At 43.2% G+C, this 27,799-nt stretch overlaps 1 protein-coding gene across 3 annotated transcripts in view; it reads left to right on the top strand.

Annotated features, from left to right (window-relative positions):
• Positions 1 to 19,237: 19,237 nt before the first annotated feature.
• The window catches only part of CADM2 (cell adhesion molecule 2), a 640,862-nt gene continuing 632,300 nt past the window's right edge, over positions 19,238 to 27,799 (top strand). For 2 of the 3 annotated variants that reach the window (XM_061344414.1, XM_061344416.1), the window contains exon 1: positions 19,239 to 19,539. In XM_061344414.1, coding sequence (XP_061200398.1) covers positions 19,479 to 19,539 — 61 coding nt within the window. In that variant the 5' untranslated portion in view covers positions 19,239 to 19,478. Of the gene's footprint in view, positions 19,540 to 27,799 lie in introns of all 3 variants that reach the window. The other variant, XM_061344413.1, reaches the window with a different exon arrangement.

Genomic DNA, 27,799 nt, shown 5'->3' with positions numbered 1-27,799 from the left:
GAACCAAGTCTTTTCATTCAGATAGGTAAGAGAATTTAGGTCTTACTGGGGGCGGGGGGGAAGGCAAGAAGAGAAACACTGAAATTGTTCGAGCTAGTTATGTTGAGACACCTAAATGACAAGGGAATATTGTATTTCCATGAATTTCCTGATCTTCTGAAAGATTTCCCTACAGGTATAAAGTTACTCACACTGCAACACAATACTCTTGACTAGATAACCTTCATGCAAAAGTCTAGTAAATTAATTAACTACCATTCTATTGTCTCTCTTTTTTCTTCATATGGGTAAATCTAGGCAATTATAACCTGAAATTTTATGAGTCATTCCTACTAGTGATTAGTTCAGTGACTGCTAATAACTGTTCTTCCTGCTGTGCCCATCATTGCTGCCAGACTAGAACAATTTCCACTAATTTCACATCAGCAGAACTATTTCTTTTCCCCAAAGCATGAAGCATACACAGCTCTAGGTTGTCATTTCATATCCTTTTTGGTCAGTCCAGATCATCAGGAAATATAAATCGTTTGTTGTCTGTTTGTTTACATTTTAGGTTGCTAAGCTGCATTCCAGCAAAGTTCCTTGTATTTCCAGTATCAGCTACTGTAGTAGCAACACAGATGGTTTTCCTTTTAATATTCCTCTTTCTGACATATGCCACAGCATGATGCTAGCTCCGATTTTTAAACAACGTGTACTATTTGAGGAGCACACTTAATACTTGTAGGACTCCTGAAGCTGGAAACACTGCATACCTGTTTTAGGAATGCATAATTTGCCACAGTTTGGTATTCTATTTTTTTTCCTAAATAGTACGTATACCAAAATCAACAGCAACTTTTATCACTGAAAGCTATAGAAATTAGTTTCCTGACATGGAATTTTTACACGACCAAAGGCTTGCCTATGCAGCATTTGCACTATCAGAATTTGAAAACATTTTCTTCCCATGCCAAGCTCCTCAAATGGAAAGCAGAAAAAAATCTCAATATAACAGCACTGTCATAGGAAAAAGTAATTAAATGCTCAAAGCTATCATCATAGAATCATAGAATAGTTAGGGTTGGAAAGGACCTTAAGATCATCTAGTTCCAACCCCCCTGCCATGGGCAGGGACACCTCACACTAAACCACATCACCTAAGGCCCTGTCCAACCTGGCCTTGAACACTGCCAGGGATGGAGCATTCACAACCTCCCTGGGCAACCTATTCCAGTGCCTCACCTCCCTCACAGTAAAGAACTTCTTCCTTGTGTCCAATCTAAACTTCCCCTGTTTAAGGTTTGACCCATTACCCCTTGTCCTATCACTACAGTCCCTAATGAAGAGTACCTCCCCAGCATCCCTATAGGCCCCCTTCAGATACTGGAAGGCTGCTATGAGGTCTCCATGCAGCCTTCTCTTCTCCAGGCTGAACAGCCCCAACTTTCTCAGCCTGGATAAGAGATGGGAGAGAAGTTAGTAAGTCCAAATGACAGCTTGATTATGGACAAATTCATGCCAAAAGAAGAGCTTAGCAATTTCAGAGAAAATTCTGGTTGTTTAAGCATGAACTTCAGTGAAGTCATGTGGAAGGTGAGTGATGCATCTGTGCATCTTTGACTATATGTTGCTAAGCCTTTTTCAGGTGGGACAGACAGCAAATGTCAGTTGTACTATACAACACTCTTCCATAACAAAGGTCACACAACATCACTTACAAAGGGAAGTTCTTAAAGCAACGTAGAGGAATAACTCATCTATCAGTACAATAGTCTAAATAGACAGACTAAATTGCACAGTCCAATGTTGAAATAACAAACAGTAACAGATGCCTTATGCACCTAAAAACGCAAATTTTAATTAAGAATATTTTTGTCATATAAATTATTTCATTCACAAAAAAATATTATGTACTTAAGCTGATTCTCCTTGTGCATAAACTTAGAGAAACTTGCAGTAACAGAAGGGAAGTACAGCATAAGTCAACTGCTCAGTTGTCACCTGAGTTAGAACTTAAGTCTACGAAAAATATGACTCAATTTAGAAGCAGGAAGAGAGTATGTACCCTACCAAGTTTTTGTTAGAGTCAGCGTCCTAGGTCAGTGGAGAAGCAACTGAAACTCTGATGTGAAGATTGCCAACGTTTCTGCTGCAATGAGAGAAAGAGGCATGAGAGAGACACTAAGCAAGGAGAGAAAATCACCACCTGAGCTACAGACCAGACATATTTTCTGGAAATAAATGAGATTCTAAATCAAATGAACACAAAATTTCCACTGCACCCTGAAAGAGGGCTTTTCTCCATTCAAAGGTGAGCTAAAGAAAAAGCATTTTGTTTAAACTGCTCAGTGCCACAGTATCAAAACTTCCACCCTACAATGTACAACCAGGCTTATACTATTCTCCTCAGGAAGATTCTAAGGGAGAGAGACAGCATCAAGGAATGTATGCTTATCTTATAAACATTTAATCTTATCTGTTAGACTTAAATTTGCCCCCTAATAAGCTATTATGCCCATGTGTCTATTATTTGTTTGCTCTAAATTATACTGCCCATGGCAGGGGAGTTGGAACTAGATGATCTTAAGGTCCTTTTCAACCCTAACTATTCTATGATTTTATGATTTAAGCCTAATGAAATCAAAGATACATAGGTTTAAAACTATTAGTCAAGTTCTGTCAGCCATACTATTAACTTAGTTGGGTATTTCTTTTTTTTCATGTTTTTCATGATTTTATGTTGTTCCTACTATTCCTGTATACGAATCTTAATACTCCTTTTACAGAATTTTTATTGACAGATATCCAAGATGCTGCTCTTCTGGTCAAGTAACAGTTTTCCCCAAACAAGGCCCCAAAAAGAGGTTACTCACAACTTCGTTGTGGCAACAGAAGAGGTCTTTTCAGGGAGTGATGACCCAAGCAGCATAGTGAGAAAAGGGGAAAAGCTTAGGCTTTTAGCACCAAAACCCTATCATGCTTTCAATTATTACATTGATACAATTCATTTGAAAAAATCCTTGTAGGTTATAATACATATATGCTACTGAGTAACAAGACATAGTAAGAATGGCTCAACACAAAACTGTTAATTCTGAATATACTATAAGCATATAGGTGGGAGGGGTTCCTTTAACTGTAGCCTGCTGTCGGGGTTTTAACCCAACCAGACAGCTTTCACTCACTCCCCCCCACACTTCTTGCCCTCCCCCTACTCTCGGAGGGACAGAGAGGAGAATGAGAAAGAATGCAACTCCCACGGGTTGAGATAAGAACAGTTTAGTAACTAAGATATAGCACGAATCACTGCTGCTACCACCAATAATAGTAATGATAAAGGAAATAACAAGGGAAGAGAATACAACACCCCATCACCAGGCGACCGATAACTTGTCCCCCCAGCCCCAACCAAGCACCGACCCATACCTCCTCCAACCCTGCAGTCCACTCTAGCCCCTTCCAGGTCACTCCCCCAGTTACATCCTGGGCATGACGTGCTGTGGTATGGAATACTTCTTTGGTCAGTTTGGGTCAGGTGTCCTGTCTGTGCTTCCTCCCGGCTTCCCCTCCTCCCTGGCAGAGCATGAGGCTCACAAAGTCCTTGGCCAAACCAAAACATCATTTTTATCGGCTCTGTTCCCAGCCCGAAAGTCAAAACACAGCACTGCACCAGCTACCAAGAAAACGACTGCCACTACTAAACCCAGGACATTATCCACCCCTTATTCCATACCATTCACGTCATGCTCAGATCCCACATTTTCAATACACCATCACTCTTATCTAAGTGCACTCTCATCATAGTGGACGGACTAGTCCCTATAAAGCTGCTGAGTCCATCTGGTCCATAATGTCAGGCTCCATCTCTTGTAACAGTCTTTCAGAGCAGGAGAGGCTGTGTGCAGTATTCACACAAGTGAATAACCTGGGCAATAGTGTGCATTGCTAAGTCCACCCCTCGATCATGAGTCCATCTCGATGTTGCATCTCTGCTCTGATGGCCTTAAGGGTCATGGGCCCACCAGGCTCAAAATAATTCACTGTCCTTCCATCTCCAATGTTTCCAAAGCACTGGAGGGGCCCAGTGGACTAGATACTTGCCCATACTGTCCCACATGCCCTGCCACTCATGGCTGTCCACCCTTGGGGAAAATCTCTTGGTCCCCCCATATTGTTGTCTAACCCCAGACAAGACCCAAACCTGACTCTGCTTAACTTTTGAGATCAGACAAAATGGTGGTGGGTAAAACACACTCTGTGTGTGTGCCAACATGCTGATCCCCATCACAATCAGCAGGCAGGTCCCAAGGGTACCCAAAGGCCATTCAAAACCTTCAGAACTCTCAAGCGATGCTGCTGTACTTGTCACTGGGGCTGGTGTAGCTGCTGTGCTTGCCGGCTCTCCCACCACCAGCTTCTCTTTTCCTGAGCCCAGCTCTTCCTCCTCTGCCTTGCTGGGAAATGCTGCGGGGTCTCCTGCGGCCACCTGGGGCTCGGCGGGCGGCTTCCGGGGAATGTTCTCGGCCGTCGCGGGGCTGGGCTCGGCCGCGGGGCTCGGCTCCTCCGCCGCCTTCTCCCGCTGCTCGGCAGCCGCCTCCTTCCGCTCCTCGCCCGCCCCGACCTCCTCCACCGGCAGCCGCTCCCTGCCGGCCTCCGGTCCCGCTCCCGCTTGGTGCCCGGGGCCGCTCTCCCGGGCCGCTTCAGCAGCCGCCGGCTCCCGGGGCCGCGCCCCCCTCGGCTTCCCAGAGCCTCACGCAGACAGAGGCGAGGGCGAGGGCCAGGACGGTGAGGAGCAGCCGGACGGCCAGGGACCAGTCCACCGCCACGTCCGTCCCGCCCTGCTGCTGGAGCCCGCCCGTATTACAAGTCATTGCCATAAAGTACAGTGAGACAAGAACCTTAGCCCAAGCCCCACACCTGATAAACACTAACACAGCAAATACCGGCTCTAAGGAAGTTACAACATTCTGAAGCTGTGAGATCAAGAGGAACAACTTGACAGCCAATAAATCAGCATTGTGACCGTCAGATCTGTCGTTATCTCAACCCCTCGAGCCCCACGCTGGGCGCCAAAAAAGAACTGTCGGGGTTTTAATCCAACCAGACAGCTTTCACTCACTCCCCCCCCTTCTTGCCCTCCCCCTACTCTCGGAGGGACGGAGAGGAGAATGAGAAAGAATGCAACTCCCACGGGTTGAGATAAGAACAGTTTAGTAACTAAGATATAGCACGAATCACTGCTGCTACCACCAATAATAGTAATGATAAAGGAAATAACAAGGGAAGAGAATACAACACCCCATCACCAGGCGACCGATAACTTGCCCCCCCCCACCCCAACCAAGCACCGACCCATACCTCCTCCAACCCTGCAGTCCACTCTAGCCCCTTCCGGGTCACTCCCCCAGTTACATCCTGGCCATGACGTGCTGTGGTATGGAATACCTCTTTGGTCAGTTTGGGTCAGGTGTCCTGTCTCTGCTTCCTCCTGGCTTCCCTCCTCCCTGGCAGAGCATGAGGCCCACAGAGTCCTTGGCCAAACCAAAACATCATTTTTATCGGCTCTGTTCCCAGCCCGAAAGTCAAAACACAGCACTGCACCAGCTACCAAGAAAAACGACTGCCACTACTAAACCCAGGACACCTGCTTTTGTGTATTAAACACTTATGAGCTGGTGAATGATGTCAAAGATATTAAGCTTGCTTTATGATTTAGTTTCATACAGAAAAAAAGATCATCTTGTACACTTCCAAGACCACTCCATGATGTACAGTAAGTGTGGATGATCTGGGGGTTCAATTCCACATCACACATGATCAAAAATAAAAACACACCAATGTAAGTTGTTAAAGTTTCTGTACAGTCAACATTTAGAGAAGTAGCTAAGTGCCTGCATAGTTTTAAGCACAGAAATTATCTGAACAGTTTTGGTAGAAAGGTTCTTCAGTTTATGAACTCTGCTGAGTTCATATACCTTATCATCTGTATGTTGTGTTAAGATACAGTCCAGCATCACTCTATTGAAGTGTTTTTTCAGATTGCAAACCCATGTAGATTTTTTAACCTAAATGATATGTTCCAAAACTCAGAAACATCCTGCACTTCCTCAGTATTTGTGTAGATAGTTCATTTATCCAGCTATTTGTTTCCCATTCTCATGAGACTACGAAAACACTACAAAATGAAAATGAAGACTGAGGAAGAGCTATTTCATGGTCATATCTGGAAATGCAACTTACAACCTATGATGATAAACAAAACACTTAGATTGGCACAAATCAAAGTGTCAGACACTTGGTTTTTGTTTTGTATGGTATAATAAAAACTTTAAATCTTCAGCCTTACTCATGACTGTAATCTGCAGTGAATGACTAAGGATAACAACCAGAATTTCAACTAAATTTAAACTACACTTTCTGTGTAGTTTATGTAGTAGAGATAAATGCACTAACTAGATGTAAATCCATTGTTGCACAGTATTATTCGAAGCTCTAAGACTCCCTGAAACTTGCAGTATGTTGATCGAGTCCCTTATCAGAATACATTCAAAGTGATCAGCGCGAACAGCTTGTCTCACCCTGCCCGGCGGGTGGGGTGTGAAGGTTACCTTTAACCATACTCTACCCAGTTCGCGGGAGAAAGCACAGTCCCTCCACCGGCTGAAAAACGAAACAACAGTCAATTTTATTGTAAACCTCCTCAAGCAGGAACAAAAGTCATGGCAGGCTTTTATTCTTATAAAATATCCGAAGTAGAATAATAAAAGTAAAGAAAGAAGGAGAGAAAACAGAGATACAGGAACACCACCCACCGCATGGATCCAGGAATGTTTTGTCGGTCAGCAAGTAGAGTCTTTCAGTTGTATCCCTTGTATTCTTTTCAGTCCTGGTAGCCAGTAAGCCCACAAGAATCCAAAGTGGAGGACTGCGCATCACGCAGCTGCAGGACGTTGCCTCTTCCTAGGATCGGGCTCTCCCGGAACCCTGCCGCAGGTGAGGCTCAGTGCAGGGGATGTGCTGAGCCCCAGACCTGGCTCACGCTTTGCCCCGGCAGGCGCCACAGTGTCTGTGCCCACAAGCGCTCAGCCCCCCTCAGGTTGTTTTGTCTCCTGAGTTGTTTTGAGACACACAGAATGGGTCTCCTGACAATCACAGATCTCACATATTCTTATTAAATTAGATGTCTCACTTCACAAAGGAGCGATGGAATCCAACAGCCACAGGTTAGAGACGTTTAAGACACAGAAAACATTTTCCTAAAATCCCTGCGGACAGACCAAAACATTCCAGAGAGCATATAGCTCTCATAAGGTCGAGTTCAAACCCCTGGAAATGCCTTTGCCTTTCTAATTTTGATACTGTTCTCAGTGTAAAAGATTAATGAATGGTGTGCTTATATTTAAACTGCTGGATGCGATAACCCATAATCCATACAAAATTGAGATCAAAAGTTATACTTTGGTAAAAGTACTGCAGTGAAGACTGGAAAATTAATGAATGTACTTAAGTTTGGACAGAAAACTGGACCTTGCAGCAACAGGAAAATATAGTTGCTTAGCAGTTATTCCAGATTGTTCTAGTGCCTTCACTTGCAGTGACTTTAGGGCCACCTTGAAACAACTGAGATTTTGGTGTTGATCTGCTGCTGTATTAGCCAACTATAAAGGAAATCCAAGTCAATAGCTATACTCGCTTCTTGTTGGGTATAGAGGAAAGGCCCATTGTTTAAATTGCCAGCTACTATAAAAAGTCTGAAATGAACAGCAGTAGTCATCTGCATGATTACTTTGGCTTCCAAACAAGTTGTGTAAGAATTTTTGGTAATGAAATCCCTCTAAATTCTGTGCTTGTACCAATACCTTCTGCAAGTAATACCCCATCCACGTCTTTCCACAAACACAGTTACAGGTTAGGCTCATTCCTAAGGGAAGATCACTCTTGAAGTTGATTCCACAACATTAGAAATCTATTTCAAGGTGCAGGGTTTGAAATCATGTAGTTGATCAAGAAGCTGTAAAATTTCTTCAGCAGTACTGGAGCGCGCTCAACTACACCTGGTCAAGACGTGAGAAAAGAACATAATCTTTGATATAAATGAAGAGACAATAATGCCACAAAACAAAGAGACAATAAAGGCACAAAAGGAAAGGATTGTATCTTCCTGGATTCTGTTGAATCATTTAGTAAACTTGGTGCCCATTTACAATCCATCATCACTTTTGGAAATTTCATATGTGAAACAATTAGAAAAAAAACAAGAGAACCCTTATTCCATCAGTTTAATTTTCTTTAAATATGTGAGAATGTTATAATGATAATTAGTTTTGATACACTGAAGCATTTTCATGTATCAAGACATGGATATGGAATATGAACGTTGGAATAGTACCCATTCTTATCTTCCATTTTATTCATGTAGCACATGCCTGAACAGAATGCATGAACTGAACATAAATCATGTTCCATATCTTTTGTCTTCAACTTACCTTTTATATAATAAATAGTTATTGTATACTGTTCAAATGAAATATTGCAATTATTTAATTAACCTGTTTTGCCCTCTGTAAAATGCAAAAGCTATAAATACAGAAGCAAATGAAACTTGAGTTCTGCTGTAGGCAAGAAACCAGCCTCCAGTGGATAGCCTGCTGCCCAGATATCATTTGTTAATTTCAGTTTTTCTACTTTCACAGAAAAAACTGAGGGTACACGTGCAGAATAGTTGCATTTAGCAATTTGCCATAGTCTGGCACTATAAAAATTATTCTGATCTTACAAAACGAGACATAGCTTAATCCAATTAATACAGGAAGAGAAGAATCTCTGTTGTAAGAGAAACATTTCAGACAAGTGAAACCCAGAAATACAATTTTAAAAATGACATTTTCTGTGTGTCCCTACTTAACACTGTTTCCATACACAGCCTCTAGCAAGGCTGATTTTCAGTCTAACTCATTTCACTCTTATCGCCTGTCACTTAAAAAATTACTGACAATAAGCTAAAACACAGGCCTGATATTATTAAAAAAAAAAAACAAAAACAAAACAAACCTCAGGAAATAACTTACGCCCATAAGAAGCCAAAATCATGCTTTTTTATGTCACTATGTTAAAATGCTGTTAGTACCACCATCTAACAACTGAAGTATTAATGGCAGCCAAATGCAGTTGCCACATGACAGTTTTGTGATTACCAGAGAACTTAGATTTCCTTTAACAAGTACAAGCACCTTAAAAACTTCTTTATAGTTTCTTGTACTTCTCTGTCACAAATATTTTCCTTTGTAACTCTTGCATCTCAGTGCAATAGAAATGTGAATTATGGTTGCTAACCCATTAAACCTCCTGTTATATTCTTTCTATGGGAAAACAAATAATGCACCTCCTAATGGCTGCAGAAACTGCAACATACATTTTCTTTTATCCTTTTTTCCACCTAGCAGCGAGCTGACTTGACTGTCCTGTATCACAATGGCAAATGATATGAAACACTTCACTGCATCATTATGTAGAAGAACATTACAAAATATGCCATGTTCACCTCTTCGCTTCTTCATCAAACAGCGTATTAACAGCGCTTGTTATACTGCAGGTCTAGAACTATAATTGCACCTCTGGTAGGCTTAATACAAATAAATTCAGCAGGCTTATAAACGTTTGTATTTCAGAAATTTCTGTGATTCACATATAGTGCAATATGATCACAAATAACAATGTTCTTCCTGAAAACAATTAGAAGTTTTACTTGCAAAATAATGCATCAATTATGGTAACTAACATCTCTCACCTACCCTGAAACAAGAAGTACAGTTCAACGGGGAGCAGCAAGTTGTATTTTGCATAATTCCTTGAGTTTTGCTTTTTTCCAAACATACTTCCTCTATTTTTCTTCCAAAGATGGGTGGGATCAGTTCTATATTTTGGGCCACTAACAAGTAGTAATGTGAGCTTTTACTAATCTTAGTAATCATAATGTCTGTGTTCATTTGTGATTTATTGTCTTAAGACAAGGGATTTACACTCTTCAGGTGAAAAAAAAGTCCTGAAGCTTTCATTGACTTCATTTGTGATGACTACACTTCTGAGATGTAACAGATTTAAAATGATAGGCAAATATTTCAAAAGAATAACTAAATCAAAGCTAATAAGCTAATACAAAAAGAAAGAAAAGCAAACAACTGAATTGTAATAAATTACCAAATAGATATGCAGAGCCATATTAACATCACTAAGATTGAAGAATCAAAGACTTAAGAAACACCAGGATTCAGAATTGCCTATGCAACCTTAATTTGTCCTCGTTCTGCAGATACATTATAATGAAGTATTTAATTAAGATTAATGTCAAAGGTAAGCACTAATTCCAAGTGGCCAATTTTCATTACGCAGCTCTGTGTGTTCCTTGTCCAGTTCACACAGGCTTCAGGATGTCTGCAGTACTTCACATTTCTGCAAATGTGACTGTTTGGTGTGAAGTTGGAAAGTGAGAAAATGAATATTAATATCAATTCATTACCACTGTAAAAACATTTGGTTTAAGTGACTTACCTGACACCACAGAGGAACTTTGTGGCACAGTGAAACATAATCCAGAGGCATTATTCAATTACTCTTAAGAATGTCTTTTCCTCTTCTTTCAGACCTCTGCCATATTGATTACACATTTTTTCCAATTTTTTTTCAGCTAATGAATTAGAGATTCTATCTATCAGTGTCTTCCTTCTCCTCAAAACCATGAATCATCCCTAGAGCTACTCCTTGGGCTGAATGAGACCAAGGCTCTGTGATATGTGGAGGAGGGGTGGAATGGGATGACAGATAGACAAGGTGCAGAAGAAGACAGGAGGAAGGTATTGTGCAGTTACAGTCCATCATGTAAAAATACAAAACAAACATAATGATTGTATAACCAGCAAGTTAATTTCTTTCATTATGAATATTTCCTAACTCTAAGATCCTTACATACTGTGCATGCATCTATTTCGCTAAAATTTATGAAAGTGAAGGAGGGGGAAAAGAATGTTACCACATTGATATCCATACATACCACCAGAAGGCTCAGTCTTTAAATCCACCTTACACTTTTTCTTTTGAGCTCATCAGCTGAGTAGCATAGTAAATTACAGTTCCCTAGAGGTAAGAGTAACGTCAAATATACTTTCCTATGAATCTCAGGTATTTACCAAATGCAGGCGCATAATGAAAATGAGATTCATTCAGTTTCAGGCCCTATGAAGCAATTTGAGTAGACGTTTCTTCTTTTTGTCTGAAAACCTGAAGCTTTACTTTCCTCATCCTGTCTCGTCCACCATTAGCTACTTTTATCATTCCCCTTTCCTCTGACTTCTCAGCTCATGCTGTGTCAGTTGTACTACTTAAGACTTGATTTTCTTTTTCCATGCTTTATGTCTTTTTATTTTCTGCTGTCATCATTTTTTATTGCCAGACTTTCTTTTCTGGTTCTTCATTACCACAGTTTCCATTTTTTACCTCATTTCAAGTCATGTCTCATGCTCCCCATCCTGTGGTTCCTTGTTCCAGTTTCTGTGCTTAAGGATTCTCAGTTCCTCTTTGAAGCTCTACTCTGTTTTCAGATTTATCTTACGCTTCTTATTTCCCAAATCACCTTCTGCAGGTCCTAAACTCCTTGCCTGGATGATCACATACTTTGTTCCTCCTGGGGTCTCAACAACACATTTCAATCACTTTGCTTTTCCTTAACACCATTTTTTTCTGCCCCCAGATTTCAACCTCAGTGTTATCCCAGCCTTCTTCATCCATTCAACATTTTGTTCTATTTTTACCCATACCTTCCATCACAGCTGTGCTTTTTCTAGAGCTGCTGTCCCCCCAAAACTTGTCTGAATATATTTTTCCTTCCTCCCTTATCTATTTTTCCTCCTTTATTTTGAGCCAGGTGACACCCTTCTCACTCTGCCTGCTGTCAGCAGATTAAAGACAACACAAACCTCTGAAACCGATGACCTGGATCTATTTCCACTTGTTGGGTACTGTGTTCTCAGTACAGGAGGGGGGCTGCTGCCTAAGAACATGTAAGCCAGAAAAACAGGGATGCCAAACCACTCAGGACAGAGGCTTCACCAGGCACAGCCCAGTCAGATGGTGCTGAAACAAGGACAGACTCAAAGCGTATAGCAAAGTACAATCAAGAGTCCAGGCCATAAGGCAGTATCATGGCAATTATGTAGGTTCAGACTGTGAGGTCAATTTGCAAGTCAAAGTTAGGATCCCCGAACGATAGGCAGGTCCATAAGATGAGGCAGGCTAAGATCAAGCCATTGACTGACTCTGGATGAAAGTATTCCGTGACCAGATAGGAGTAGTACTAAGCTAGAGACCTGCACTCTTCTAACACGGCTCAGCTTAAACTAAACTTCTGGGCCCATGGGTGTGGGCAGAGACATCAGATAAGACTGGATAAGACCATTAATAAGGCTTATTAATGCCATCAGCATTCTGACTGAATGTTTGGACAAAAACTGGAATACATGATTTTTCATATTCCCTGGTTTCTTGTTAAAGAGATTTTTGGTGTGCATGCCATGACACAATTAAGTATGTCTTCAGTAAGGACAGTTGTGGCACCAGAACTGTCTGGACATAAGCTAAGCAAAGTCTATGCTTTCTGCTCCTAATTGTGGTATCTAACATTATGCCATCTGACAAAACTGCAATCTCATTCTCATTGCTAGGAAAAGCAATAGTAATTCAGTCTGTCTGGACGGCTGCATTTCACTGCTAGATAATCTAACAGGAGAATGTTGAGCAGAGACAGAATATGTAGAAATTTTAAAGCCTACAACCTATTAAGTCAGTTGTGTTGGGCTGATGTTCATCGAGACAGCAAAAGAAATACTCTTGACAGAAAGGTCCTATCAAGTTTTGAAACCCTTTTCTTTTAAGCATGGATGTGCTAGGAGTCTTTAGTATGGGCAAAATGATGTATTTGTTCAATTCTTTGAGCCTTACTCTGGATCAGCTAAAATAATTTGACTTGTATTTGGTAACATTTTCAACCCAGGATGAACTAATGTGAAAACCTGAATCTGAAGAAAAAGCCAAATGTTGAACCTAAATGTTTAGAGCCCCCTTTTAAATTACCAGAACCTGTGAAAAAAAGTCATTATAAACGTACTGGAGTCAGTAATCAAAGATGCTGTTATGAAAGTAAAATGGATGACATTATGTACTAGAAAGCTTCCTTCTGACTGAGTTTTTGGATAGTTCTTTGTCACCTCAGTTGGATGCAAGAGAGGTTTTTTCAACACATCACATAATCTGTGCATAAGTAAGAAAACACAAAGCAATTAAAAATTACAAAGCATCAGAAATAACAAACAGATAACTGTATAAATATCTCGTTCAAAGGCACTAGCTAGGATGTACTCTAAACTATATGTAAACATGTTCATCCAAGTATACTTAAAACATAATTAATTCCATGCAGTAATATCTTTTCATCGCAAACTGTAATGTACGTTACATGTACTGAAATCATAAGTAAATAAAGGTATAAGAGATGTTAAAGTTATACAGATCTGAAATTTTGTGGTTTGAGGTAAGTAACTTGAATTTCTTCAAGTAGTTGCCACTTTATTGATGGTTAGAATAGATAGGAAAGCACACATTTTTGCTAATTATCAAAGACTTAGAAGCAGGAGGAGGACCTAACTAGCATGTATGGAGAATAATGTTACCAGCACTGGTTTTTCTGTGTCTTCATTCTACAAATGATATGGATGAGAGTCTGGTAATGAGTAAAATAATTCTGCTTCCACTTGCCATTGCTAATTCTCTTCTGCAATTATTTTCACCATCTCAAAGTGCACATTAGGTACTTTTCAGTAAGGATGGTTTGACCTTGGTTCACTTTGCATTGGCATTGCACTGACAGTGTTGTTTTATACACTTTTTTCTCCTCCAAAAGCCAGTGAAATATCTCAGAGTTATAATTGCTTTATAAATGGGACTTCATCCCACACATATTTTATATGTAGTAATTGCAGCATGCAATTCCTTTTACTTGGTTCATCTTACTAACTAGCACAGAACAGAATTTCACTGAATTCATAATATTGCTCTGGAACCGATACATACTGTATATTTACACACCAATATGCTTTATGGAAATGAACACATTTCTTCTCAGGAGCATATTTTCAAACTTCAATTGCTCTTTACTGAAGCCAATTTTTTTCAAACAAAAAAAAGTGCAATGCGTTTCATGTCTATATATTTTTATTCACGCCAATATATTTTCACAGTTGGATAGATTTAACTAAATTAGTAGTTACAGTATTTGTTCAAACCAGTGCATTTTTGCTGGCATCTGGTAAGTAAATGTTATCCAATTTTTCTTTTTTTTTTAGGAATGAGCTTCAAGCGAACCTACATCATTTAAAACAACAGCAACTCACCTCCACCACATGAAATTTCTCACCCAAACCAAACAAAACCCCAACTCTTCTGTTCCAGCTGTTGAAGTGCGGCAAAGGACTAATGGAAAACGCATAGACATGGAGTTCAGGCAAGCTGTGTCTGACCTTCTGATTTCCATGAAGGCCTGTAACAGTGCACTGGCAGGGAAATGCACTGCCTGTGATGGTATGTGCTGCCTTCTGGAGAGGGACCTTCCACCCATGGGAACTCATGCTGCCCCTATCAGGAAGGAGGGGGTGAATGTAAACTTAGGCCTTGTTACTGCAAGGATGGCTGTCATCCAACCAGGTATTTCTCCAGTGTTAGGTGGCAGCTCCATGGGGCTTTTGTCACGAGATTTTTGTATTGACCCATGTAAATAAGTCTCACTTTCCAAATTACTATTTTAGATATGATCACAAGTGTTTAGTGGTATTGCAACTTGGGATAGAACCTGTCTCTAACATCTGTCACTACCAGCTTGCCTTCTCCATACCTTATTTCCCATGGGGTTTTTTTGTTGTTGTTGGAACTCTGTAATAATATTTTGACTACTTCTTCACTACCTTCTAGATTATACAACCTACTTAAAAATGTGTATTATAGCACACAAGTGTTTCTAGAGCTATGTTTCACAGCTTGTAATACTGGGAGTTTATATCTCCTTAAATTCCTTCTACATCTTCCACTCTTTGGTGAATTCAACAGAACCACAAGTCAATAAGCCTTCCTCAGATATCATTCCAACACCCTGGTCACTGACCACTGGTGCTGTCAAGGAGCATAATTAAAATAATGATTATCCCTTCAGATTTTGTTTGTCTTTCAAGGCAAAGTCTAGGGGTAGACTGACCCAATACAATGCAGATGGCTCCTTCTAGAGGAGGTGGAGTAGAGCTGTTCAGAGAGAAGCCCAAAGTCTTGTTAATCAGGAGAAAAAACAAGTGAAAGCAAATTGACAGAGCATGTGGTAGACAAGGACACGAGGTGGTTGGTGATCTGAGGTGTCTTGTCAGGGCTACACTTGTGAAATCTATGCCATTAGAAAAGCAAGAACAGGAAATAACTGAGGAGACAACTAAGAAAGCTAGCTCCTTTGCTACATGAAGGGTTTGTTAGCTCTTGAGTTAACAGAAGAACAGAAGAAGTTGTGAGGTAGGACAATGTAATATAAGGTCTATGCTTAAAGCATAGGGGAAGCTGAACAATTTGCTGTTTACCAGTTCAGAGAGGAAAAACTTACAGACTCTTTCTGAATCATTCTTGGAGATTAGATTATTTTGCTTTGCTTAGCATTAGGATTATTTGCAAACATCACCTTGACGGGTATCTGGGTTATGCAGAGGAACTTTTTTTCTGGTTCTGATAAAACGTTTACCTACTGCATCTGGTTTTCAGCATTATCCCCTGTTGATATTTTAGGGTTTTACTTTTTGCTCTGAAGTGTATTTCCTGAAGGGTCCATGTTGCCCATTTGATCTGGAAGTAATGAAGCTTCTGGCCATTCTGTGTGTGAGCTTCAGCTCCACAGATCAATTACTCAGTTCTGTCCCATTTATGTTAGTTTTATATGTGAGCTGCTACTGAGTGTCATAAGGCATCATATTACATTTACATAAGATGTCAAATTAACATAGCTGCATTAATCAGAAGAAATATGACATCATGTCTGGGAGTTCTAGTGATATTAATAATCAGGTTTTTAGAGATACAGTTGGTCAAATAAGTCAGGGGCTTCTGGCAGGGATTTTTTTTTCTTTTTGAAAAACAGACGGAAAAGTCACTTCAGCATTTGCAGCATAAAGACCTCTTGATACTCCACTGCAGTTGTTTATTGGCAAGGTTTGAATCCCAGCTTTAATTTCCTAGTTTTAGGAAAGATTTATAGTGTCTGAAGAGGAGTAATGCTAACCCCACCTCTATGAACCAGTCTTCTACCAACCTGTTGCTATCTCATTTCAGAACCACCTGAGCTAGAAGAGAATGGTGGGAACTGGCATTTCTGATTATGCTTCTGACATATGGTGTGATATTACTCTGTTCTGGGAAGAAAACATTAGCTGGTGTTTCTGAAACATCAGCTTTTCCAAACATACCAATGTGGCAAAGACTTGAACCCCTTTGATGTCCAGATAGGTGCTTCATTCCTACATCTGCTGAGGGACCTTTTTTCACAGTTTCTAATTGCTAAGCTGGGAAGACAATTGTATTTCTCCTATAATGCTTCCCAGAACAAGACTACAATCAAAAGTATGTTTTGTCAAAAGTACAGAGCTGTCAGTTATCATAACTAATGAAAAAGACTTCAGGGTGGATTACAGTCCTGCTTTAGTGAAGGGTTTAAATTAGTTATTCTGTCAGAATTACTGTTTTAATTTCCTCCCCCAACCCAAAAAATGCAAGTTTTGAGCATCTGTTGACATTTTTAGTGCTGCTTTAAAAATGATCCATTGTTCCTTTTTGTAAGACTTCTAAAACATTTTGAGAATCATTCCCTGCTCATTACTGATTTACATGCACTGAACCCAAACAACAGTGGCAGAACCTTTGCTATTCTGTATTTTTCCATAGCAGTAAAAACCAGGTCACGCCAGTATCTACTCATCCACCAGAGACAGACTTCCCAGACTTCCCTCTCCCAGGGGACATTCCAGTGCAACCTCTTTGGTAGTGGGCAAGTAACATACTAAGGGCCTGAAGATGTGCGCCATGTTCATTGACTACAAACTCATACAAACGACAGCACTTCAAAACGCAGCTCTGTGATTTGATTCTGTACCATGCGTAGACATCTCTTGGAGACAGGGGGAACTCAGTGTAAATTCCTGATGCAGCCTCAGCTGTTGCTAGGCATAATCATCACTTGCTAACGAACAAAGTGGAAGATATGACTGCAGAATACATAACTTCCCAGATCCCACTCCAGTGCAAGATCTTTAAGGTGAAGCTGACAACTGTTAGCACATCTTTAATGATCTGAGACCATTCACTCTCCAGAGAAATGAGCTTTTAAAGAGCTAACCCCTCCTATAGGTAAGAATATTTAATCTCGTTTATCTCAGTAAAGCTCTTTGGTGTTAAAGAATGGGACATCAATATGGGAATCAAGAGAGATACTGTGCAAAACATACTGCATCCTGTTGGAGAGCAAATCTCAACAGAAAAAGCATGGAACCAGAAGTGGAGAAACACCTGATAATTACAAGCATTTGGGCACAGGGGAATCCTGCTTTCTCTGATATGAGGCAATGTGCTCCATAATTGTTTACAGGCAGACCCAGCAACTTAAAAATAAGGCATTCGGGTTTCACTGAGAGGCTTTGGCAAAAGGTGGATGCTAACCACCACAAAGGCATAATATGCAGAAGTAGCCTGCCATCTTGGATTGCCTACCTTATCTTTTAGATCACAGGCAACCCAGGACTACTAGCTGAATGCTACAGACTCTCACAAAGTAAGCCTTCACGTAAAACAACTTTCTCCAAGCCATTAAGAGGTCAGGCAACACCGTGAAAAGGTCTTTACTGCCATTGTCTGGGTACCTCACTGGTGGTCTTGCTACTGTGAAGGCTAATTCAGCGGATACAGGCGACTCAGCCAAGCCTTTTGCTGCTTTGAGGGAGACGCGAAGAGAAGCAGAGGGAGGAGAAGGGGTTCTGCGCCTCCCGTGCAAGGCAGGGCGCAAAACGGCTGGGTCCTTTCCACAGCCTGTGCCGCCAGCCCCGTTTTTCCCTGTCGGAGCTGTGGAGAAGCTGGCTGGCGGCGGCCCGCAGCCTGTGGCAGCCCGAGCAACCCCACAACCCGAGGCAGCCGCCGGGACACCGGATTCGCGCTGACGCCCCAGATTCACAGTCCCGCCTGCATGCGGGCTCCGGGACCAGCTCCCTCCAGTGCCGCCAGGATGGGGATCACTCGACCACTCTCCTCTCCCTCCCGCCACGCTGTCGGCGGCGGGCCCCGCCTGGCCTGGCCTGGCCTGGCCTGGCTGCGCCGCGCAGGGAGGCGGCTCAGCCGTCCGCCGCCACCGGGGCTCTCCAGCAGCGCTACGGGTATTAACGCTGAGGGACACTGCCGTTCCCTTCTCCCCCGGGCGGGAGCATCTCCCCGCAGCGCCGGCGCGGCAGCGCGGAGGGCCGCTCTCCCTGGGCCTGCTGCCTCCTCCCCGCAGGCACCTGCCGCACCTGCTGCTGCGGGCCAAACCCGTGCCGCCGGCCGCCACTTCAGTACCGAGTCTGGACAGCGCCCCGCCGCCCGGCCACGCCCCCCGCTCGTCACTCACCTCCTATTGGCTGGAGAGCCGCTGCGTCTCCTCGCGATTGGTCCTCGCTGCTGTCACTCAGGATCTGGCCGCGAGCTCGCGGGTGAAGGCGCTACGGAACGCCCGTTTGTTTTGTAACCTGGCGCCTCGAGCCTCCTCCGTCACCGCCCCATTGGCTGTCCGGCCGCGCCCGGGCACCTACTATTGGACAGCCGCCGGTGCCCGTCACACACCCACCTGAGTGGCGGGCCTTGCCAGTGGGGGCGTGGCCGAGGCGGTGTCAGGGGCGTGGCCGCACGCAGGGAGGGCCTGGGTGTGGCGCCGGGGGCGGGGTGAGGGGCGGGCCTCCAGGCAGAAAGGGGCGGGGCTAGGGTAGGGGAGCCTCGCAAGCGGTGATTGCCCTTGTGTCTCTAGCCGGGAAGCGGCGCGGAGCGGAGCAGCTTCCCCGCGCCACCGCAGCCATCCGCACCGCGACGGGACGGGCACACGGGCGCGCCGGCAGCGACGAGGGGAGCCAGCGGGGGGAACCTGAACCTGCCTCGCAGCTCCGGAGCCAGCGGGGAGACCTGCTTTCCCCCCCCTCCTCGTCCTCCTTCTCCCTCCCCAATCCACCCCCGCGACCCTGGTCCTCCTCCTCCTCCTCACCCCACTGGATACAGCGAGGGAGACACTGCGGCGGAGGAGGCGGCGGCGGCGGCGGCGGCTCCTGCGGGGGGAAGGAAGCGCCCGGAGAGCGGAGCGGCGAGAGGCTGCGGATCTGCGTGCCTGGCGCCCACCCAGCCCGAGGGGAGCCCCCAGGATGCGGCTGAAGCCCGGAGCGCTCCTGCGCTTCTACAGCCTCTGCGGGATCCTCGTACAAGGTACCGCCTCCTTCCCACCCCTGCCCCGCGCGGGGAGGGAGGGAGAGAAAGAGGGAGGGAGGAACCCCGGGGGGTATCGCCGCGGCCCGGGGCATCCCAGCCCCCCCGCCCATCCTCCTCCCCGCCGCCCCGCTCCTGACCCGCTTCCTCCCCACCGCCCTCCTCTCCCCGGGCGCCCACAGTCTCCCTCTCGGGTAGCGCTATCCAGCGCGAACGCGCCGCACGGCCGTTAACCCTTCCTGCCCTTCGTTGGCCGGCTTTTTCCTGCCCCCTCCGTCCTCCCCTCCTGCCACCGGTCGCTCGCCATCCCCTGCAGCCACCCTTTCACCTCCCTGCTCCCCCGCCGCAAGCGTGCCCCCGAAAGTGCGAGTGCGGCCGCAGAAGCAGCAGCACCGAGTGCGCTGCAACAGCATCCCAGGGAAACGTGCGGGCTCCAGCCGTGCCTCCCCGGCGGCGGAGGGGGGGTTGGGGGCCCCGTGTTTCGGTTGCGCCGCCGCCGGGAATGCGCCTCTGTATGTGCGGTATGGAGTGTGTTTGTAGGGTAATCGGATGAGCCGGGGGATCGCAAGCGGATCCCTTCAGCATCCTGCTCCGGGCGGCTCATCCTGCGGCTAGTTTCCAGACTGAATGTATTTTCCCCTCCCTCCTCCCCACCGTCGGGCCGCCGCTCTCCCTAATTAACGTTATCCGTACAAGTCAAACGTGGCGGCGGCCGCAGCGGAGGGAAACCTGCCGCACGCTGCTGGGGTGCTGCTGGATCGCCGCGGCTGCCTGCGGGGGTTCCCTCGGAGCTCTCCCGCTTGGGGGGGAGCCGAGCCGACGGCCGAGCCTGCTGCGCCGCGCTGCCGCCCGGAGTTTGCCGCCCCTGCGGCGGCGGGATGGCGGTGGCCAGGCTTCGGGGTGGCTATGGGGGTGTCGGGGGGTCGGCGGGTGGCGCCTCTCTGCTTCCCTCGCTCGGCGTGCGACTTATGGAGGGAGAAGCGAGAAGCGAAGAGATGATTAAACTAAGTGCCCATGTAAGATTAATGCTTTTCTATTTCTCCCCCCTCTCGCCTCGGCCGTGCCATTCCGCGTCAAGTTTAATATATCTCGCGTTTCCCTCGGCTCCGTCATGTGTCGGGCGGTCTCCGGAGGGAGCAGCGGCTGCCAGCCCGTAGCGGGAGCAAAGGCAGCCGCCGTGGGGCCCGACACACACGACGAGCCTCCGGCGTCCCGAAGAAGTTACCGGTCGAGGAGGGGTGAAGGGGGGGGAGCCAGCCCTTTCGGCAACGGCAGCAGCGGGCAGTTCCATCGCCCAAGACTATTTGTATTCTTTGCCGATGTTTGAGTTGCCCTGTACGTCACTGCACAAGGAGCTGCTGTGTTGGTGCTATACAAGATTATTTATTGGGGCATGTGCGGCGGGCTGCACCTGGGGGTTGGCTCCTCTCTGCCTTTTGCATTCCCTGTGAATTGTCGATTCATTGCCCTGCGAAGGAAGAAGGGGGGTGGTGGTGGGAAGCGTCTGGACTGACTTTCTGTCACCAATAAAATCGGGGCTGTTGCTGGAGGAGGAGGATTTGATCTTCCCTAAGATGCAATCAGCTGCATTCAGCACATCGCAGTTGGGAGAGTAAACCAGTGATTAAAAACAGTGATGCCTTTCACAGCAGTTCAGGGAGTGTGCCAGGCAAAATGTAACTCCGTGAACTGCATCAGGTAAAAAACATGTTGTGAGGAAAGGGGTGTAATACAAATCCGACTGTCGGCTATGTGAAAATAACCAGATTGGGCCTGTCCTGGCAGATGGGGAAAGGCGATGCTTAACGTGTTACCCAGCTTGCCCTCTGTGTCTGTAAAGCATCTCTCCCTTTTCGGTTTCCCACAGAATTATTTTTTCAGCTCCTGATTAAAATTTCAATCGGAAACCCTTAGGCTCTTGTATACTGCACTTAAGCAGTGCTGCTTCACGAGGCCCCTTTTGCTGAGTACTGCTGTGGGGGGGAAAAAGGGGGGAGGAGATACAAAGAACCTGTAGCCTTCAGTCAGGAGTGAGAGGAAGTAAGTTCTACCATCCTGTTCTCTTAAGGTAAAGGATATTGGAGAAGATGATGAGTAAATGTTTGCTAGGAGACTTCCCTGAATAGCGACCACAGCTAACAGAATGTCACATTATTTTGGTCCCCCTTATAGTCCTACTGCACAAATGTTGTTTTCGCAGTTTCTGCCATTTATTTTGGCACAACTAGTAGACACAGTTACCATATCAGGCACATTTTTTGTTGGCAGCTTTATACCTGCATTTAGAAGTGGGATTTTTTTTTTTTCCCTGTTGGTTTGCTTTGCTTCCCCAAACAGCGTGGTGAAGTGGCTCGATGGATTTGTTAAGGTTTCTCCGATTTTCTGTTTGTGGGCCATAGGACATGCAGGCTTTTTGTCAGATCTGTGTGCGAATAAGATCTTTGTTCTGAGGATTTGAAGCATTTCTGGATTGTAACTATGCATGGTTCCTGTTAGTGAAACTGAAGCTAATTAAGTTTAAAGCCAAGGTGACAAAAAGTCAAGCTGACATGTGGCCTGGATGGAAGTGTTCCTTTCTGGCATGATCTGTGGAGAGGCTTGCTTAAGGAATCTGTCCTGAGTATTGATGAAGCATCAGCTGAGGCAAGAGGGCATAGAATAATGCTTCTTAGCTTGTGCATGGAATAGCATTAACAGCAAGCAGCCCTTTCGGAAACGAGGCAAGCAAGGAGTAAAAGAACCCAGTGTCAACTGCTTGCTGTGAGAGGGAAGTGATGGAGGTGGAAGAGGGAGTAATAACATGTTGAGCTGAGAAGCGGTTTGTCAGCTGAGTTCGGGTATGATATTAGTCTGCTCTGCCCTCTCCAGCGTTTGCAGTGAAAATAGTAGGATCTCTGGCTGCTGTTGTCTTAGCTTGTGCACTGTAATGATTTAGGAGTACTTAAATGATGTCCCGAGGGTTTAAACTGTTAGATATGTTTACAGTCAGCCTTCCTTTTTTTTGTTTCATTTTGATTCTTTCTGCTTCTTGAGTTTAGCTTTCCTTAAACAAAATTCAGCAGGTGGGGGACAGCATATCTTTCGAGTAACTTAAGTACAGCACCTGAGCTGTTTTTGTGCAACCTGAAAAGTAAGCTCTTTACAATAAAGAGTTATCCTGTGGGAAACCCTAATATTAAAAACAGTTTTGTTGGATTGATAGTATAGAAATATGGGTTAAGATTATCCTGGAATTGTAGCTGCTGTAGCCCCCTGCTGTGTGATAATGCAAATGGCATCTAATGCCTTAATGTGCTCTGCTCCTGAGAAGACAGTGGATAGTGCTGTATGTGGTAGCAAATGATCTACTTTGAGTTCTCTGCCAGTGCCAGGCAGATCTTCTCAACATGGTTTCTTCAGATGCTTTGAATGCTTGCAACCTGTCTACTAATGAAAATAATGTAAGGACACTTTAATTTGTCTGAAATGGTGATCACTGATGCAGAAAATCAATGAAGACAGATAATTGCTTATAGGTGAGACCTTGTTTTTCTTTTCCCCTCATAAGCCCAGATCTATTACAAGCGGAATTAACAAAAAACAACAACAACAAAAAAAAAAACCCACCACACCATAATGAAATATGAAATTAATGAGCAAATAATTCAAGTGGCTACTTTTCAGATCACCTGAGTTGACTTAAGATGAAGCTGTTGTACGCTACTCAACTTGTGTACCTAGATTCTGTTTTGAATATTCAGTAGGACTTCTGGTAGCAAGACCTTGGCAACCTGATGATAAAAGCATAGGGATTGTCCTGACAGCTAAGGTTTATTACACTAATATGGTATACAGAAAGTCAAAACCATGTTGTAGCTCTCTATATTCTTGGAGGGTATAGATGATTATAGATTAGAAGACAGTATTTTTGATGTGATCTTTATTTTGGATCTTGTATGTATAAATTGAAACATAAAATATATCAGTCTGCTTGGTGGTGGCTGTCTTTATATGACTTCTGTCAATTTAACTAAGGCTTGGTAGACTTAATTTGCTGCTTAGATATCAGGTTAGCTCATACTTTATGATTTCTTTTGCTTGCTTTCTTAATGTCATTTTATTGACAGTCATCATACAGCAGTTAATGTTCAGTTTTAGAATGTGAGGTAAATAAAAAATCCAAATTCCCATTGATGATGTCATGCAGCTTTCCCAAGGAATACATGAATAGAGATTGCTCACTCTTACAATCTTTATTATTCTCACACAGAAAATATTAAGTTTCTGTCAGCAATTCATCAATAAATGGCTTTGAAGCTTCTCACTGAAGAAGTAACTCCATGGAAATGTTGATCGACAGAAGCACCTCCATCGAAACAAATGTTTCTTGTGTACTTTCTTGTTAGTTGTTTTGTTTTATTTTAAGCTTGTTTCAGGAATGTAAACCAGTGAATATCTCTCTGCTTTGAAATGCACTTAATTGTCAGTTGCAACTCCATTATAATGTAAAATGTCTGTAAGCCATAGGTTTTTTTATTGTAGAACCCTTAGTTCTCGTAATTACCTTTACCATTACTCTGGCCTGATCCTGCAACTGACCAAGTGTGTTGGATGTGATTCATAGAATCATAGTATAGTCAGGGTTGGAAAGAACTTTAAGATCATCTAGTGCCAGTGATTAAGGGTATTATTTTGATATTGCTATGGAAAAGTCAAGATGTGATCGTGAGTGAGTGGAATTTTTTTCCTTACGCATCACAAATAGTGATCAAGTAACTCATGCTTGACTCTCTTAGCACAATGATTCCCCCTCATCTGATATTTAAAAAGTAGAAACTGAAGATGCTTTCTTTGTCTTAATGCCTTCACCAAGAGAAAGGAGTACTTCAGTTTTGTTTTAAAACATGAATCTAATGGCAAGCTAATTCTGTTAGACGCTCTCAGAACTATGGAGGGTCTTCTCTAGAGAGAATGCCACTGATGTAGGTTTTACAATACATATTCTAAAACAAATATAGAATGATGGGATTGCATCAATAATAAGTATGATCTTAATGAGTATATATCCCTTCTTCCCAATTAGTGTTTTTAGGTGTGTTTGAAAGGAAGAAAGTCAAATGTCAAATTCCAGTGCTAAGGACTAAAATGTAAAATCATTATTTCTTTCAAGAATCTGCCCTTGAGCAACTTATATTTCTACACAGGTAAAGCATTTTGCAAAGAATTGAGTATTTTCAGAAATAAATGGGGGTGTCCTTGCAAGGGTTCTTAATGTGTTGGTGGATTTTTTTTGTTTTGTTTTGTTTTTATTAACCTATTTCAGCATCTTTTCCCTGCATTTTAAAAATGAAAAAGACAAAGTCTGAATGTTTACAATTCCTCTTATGTTAATGCTCAGTAAGCTCGGGATGGGTGCTTTAAATGTCAATTCGTAGCCTGCTATCATAATAGGATTTTAAGGGGGGAGAGGAAGAAACAGAACATTTATTTCAATAACAAAGCAGAGTGCTCACACTGGAGGCTGTGTACTGCATTTTCCCAGTGCTCTCTTTAATACTAATGTCTTAGACATATGACTTTTAATACGGAGAACTTGAAATGGGCAGAAAGGATTTAGTGAATAATGTAGGTAGTTATTCTTGTTGTAGATGGCTGGAGGACTCTTGTTTCTTCGTATCCTGGGCTGCATCAAAAGGAGAGTGACCAGCAGGTCGAAGGAGGTGATCCTGCCCCTTTACTCTGCTCTTGTGAGACCTCACTTGGAGTATTCTGTGCAGTTCTGGTGTCCTCAACATAAAAAGGACATGGAACTGTTGGAACAAGTCCAGAGGAGGGCCACGAGAATGATCAGGGGACTGGAGCACCTCCTGTATGAAGAGAGGCTGAGAAAGTTGGGGCTGTTCAGCCTGGAGAAGAGAAGGCTGCGTGGAGACCTCATAGCAACCTCCCAGTACCTGAAGGGGGCCTATAGGGATGCTGGGGAGGGACTCTTCGTTAGGGACTGTAGTGACAGGACAAGGGGTAATGGGTTAAAACTTAAACAGGGGAAGTTTAGATTTGGTATAAGGAGGAAATTCTTTCCTGTTAGGGTGGTGAGGCACTGGAATGGGTTGCCCAGGGAGGTTGTGAATGCTCCATCCCTGGCAGCGTTCAAGGCCAGGTTGGACAAGGCCTTGGGTGAGATGGTTTAGTGTGAGGTGTCCCTGCCCATGGCAGGGGGTTGGAACTTGATGATCTTAAGGTCCTTTCCAACCCTAACTATTCGATGATTCTTTTAACTGTGTCTGCCTACTTGTTGTCCTTTACCTAACATCTGTAAATGTGAAGAATAACATCATACTTATGTCCTTTGCTGTCCTGTTTTTTACAAACTAGAGATCTTGGTGTCTGTGAGCCTTACTCAGGAGTGTTTGGTGTCTGGTAAGTTTGGGATTTTTGAGGGAAAAACCCTTTCTTCCTAACCATGAGTTGAGTTGTATTTACTAGTTCCTAGTTCAATCAAATGGTTTTTGGGAGAGTGTGACAGCTTTTACAGCTGTCACATTGTAAGTAGCAGCAAATCACTTTTAATATAGCTTTACATTACTGTAAATGCTTAAGTTTATTCTTCATACAATCTTTTAATACTCAATTTAGGATTCTCCTTTTCTTACATAGCTATTAAAGAACATTAGCTGTTCATAAGCAGCTGCTCTTTCCAAAAAATTAGTGTATAGTCAGTATTTTTCAGTTTGAATCCCTAAAGCTCTTAGAGCCAAAGGTTTCTCTGTGTAAGTTTTGGACACATAAAGAGCTATTATTCAGCTCCTCTCCAGCTTATTCCTTGTTCTGTGAATGCAACTGGGAAGCTTTAGGTTATTTGTGAAACAGTGCATATGTCATATGCAGTATAATGATAGTCTGAACAGCTTTGATAGTCCCTCTATCATCATCTTTCTATAAACAGTTTGACTAACCTGTCATTGTCTTTGTTGGATGGGAAGGATAGTGTGAGAGACTATCCTTAGGTTAGAGATGGAAATATTCTGTTTATATTTTCTTATATACCATGATATTAATCAGTTATTCTAATCATGGTAATTCAATTGCCTAATCTTAGCTACAATAACTTGAGTACGCTGTCATATGCAAAAATAATTTGTGACACCTCCCCCATGATAACAGTTATACTTTTCTGGATATTATCAGTATTATTGCCACTTTGGGCAGATGCTGAATAGGCTGATGCAGCTGTACTGACCCATCTAAGTGTTAAAACTCTGGCTTTTCAACTTCAGCAGAGGAGACTCCACAACTGTGACTGACTGACAGCTCTGAAGAGAATAAGGCCAAATTACTTCACAGTAGCACTTGTAGTAGGCACTCTGGTATTTTCCATTTGCTCCAATATTTATCCTAAACTGACCTACATCTGCTGGATTAACAGTGTAACTTGACCTGCTTTTTATTCCTGCTATGCTAAAAGGCAAGGAGGCTCTTCTGGTTAGTACCCACCGAGGGGAAAAGCTGTACTAGTTGAAGCAGAAGCAATCAAATTTATATTAATGGAAAGATAGTACAGAGCATGTTCCAGTGTCAAGCTCATTTTATATTTATCATTTTCAAAGGCTTTTTCCCTTCTTTATTAGTATGTTTTTTATATTTGAAGTTTAAATCTTGACATGCTAGTTGATGCTTCGTTGTGATACATTCATGGATGTAAATTGCAGAACAGTGAAGAAGTCACATTGTTTTGCACGGTTTATATAGATTTCAACATCTGAAAACACTATCTCCCATTCCAAGTTATTAACTAAAAGAAGCTTTTTTTATTAATCTTCAAGTACATTAAAATGTTGAACTGCAGCTGTTTGCAAATGGGAAAATAAATGCAGTGACTAGACATATTACTCACTAACCTGATTACTAATCGAGGATTAACAGAGCATCTCAAATCCATGAGAGGTCATAAAATGATATAACATACTGTAATATTTTCTTTAGGTGAATTCATTCATCTAATAGTGAAAATGGGACAGCTTCTTTTCTATATGTTTGGAGAAAGCTTTAAGATAACATTGTAAGTTTTTAACAAGTTTAAGTGATACGTGAAATACTGTGTTCATCAGAATAAGCATAGCATTGCAGTTTCTCCTGTCTTTACCATTTTTAACTTTTCCATTCCATTTGGAGGTTTCTAATAATGTTGTTGCTATCTCAAGGCTTGTATAGAGTGGCCTTGTAATACTACAAAAATACAGGTGAGACTTGGACTAATAGGGAGGAAGCTATAAGTACAGTC

Source organism: Neopsephotus bourkii, unplaced genomic scaffold, assembly GCF_033783945.1.
Source record: "Neopsephotus bourkii isolate Nb327-2 ecotype Australia unplaced genomic scaffold, CSIRO-AGI_Nbou_v1 NB_214, whole genome shotgun sequence".
Taxonomy (NCBI): Eukaryota; Metazoa; Chordata; class Aves; order Psittaciformes; family Psittacidae; genus Neopsephotus; species Neopsephotus bourkii.
This window is presented reverse-complemented; position numbering and strand designations above follow the sequence as displayed.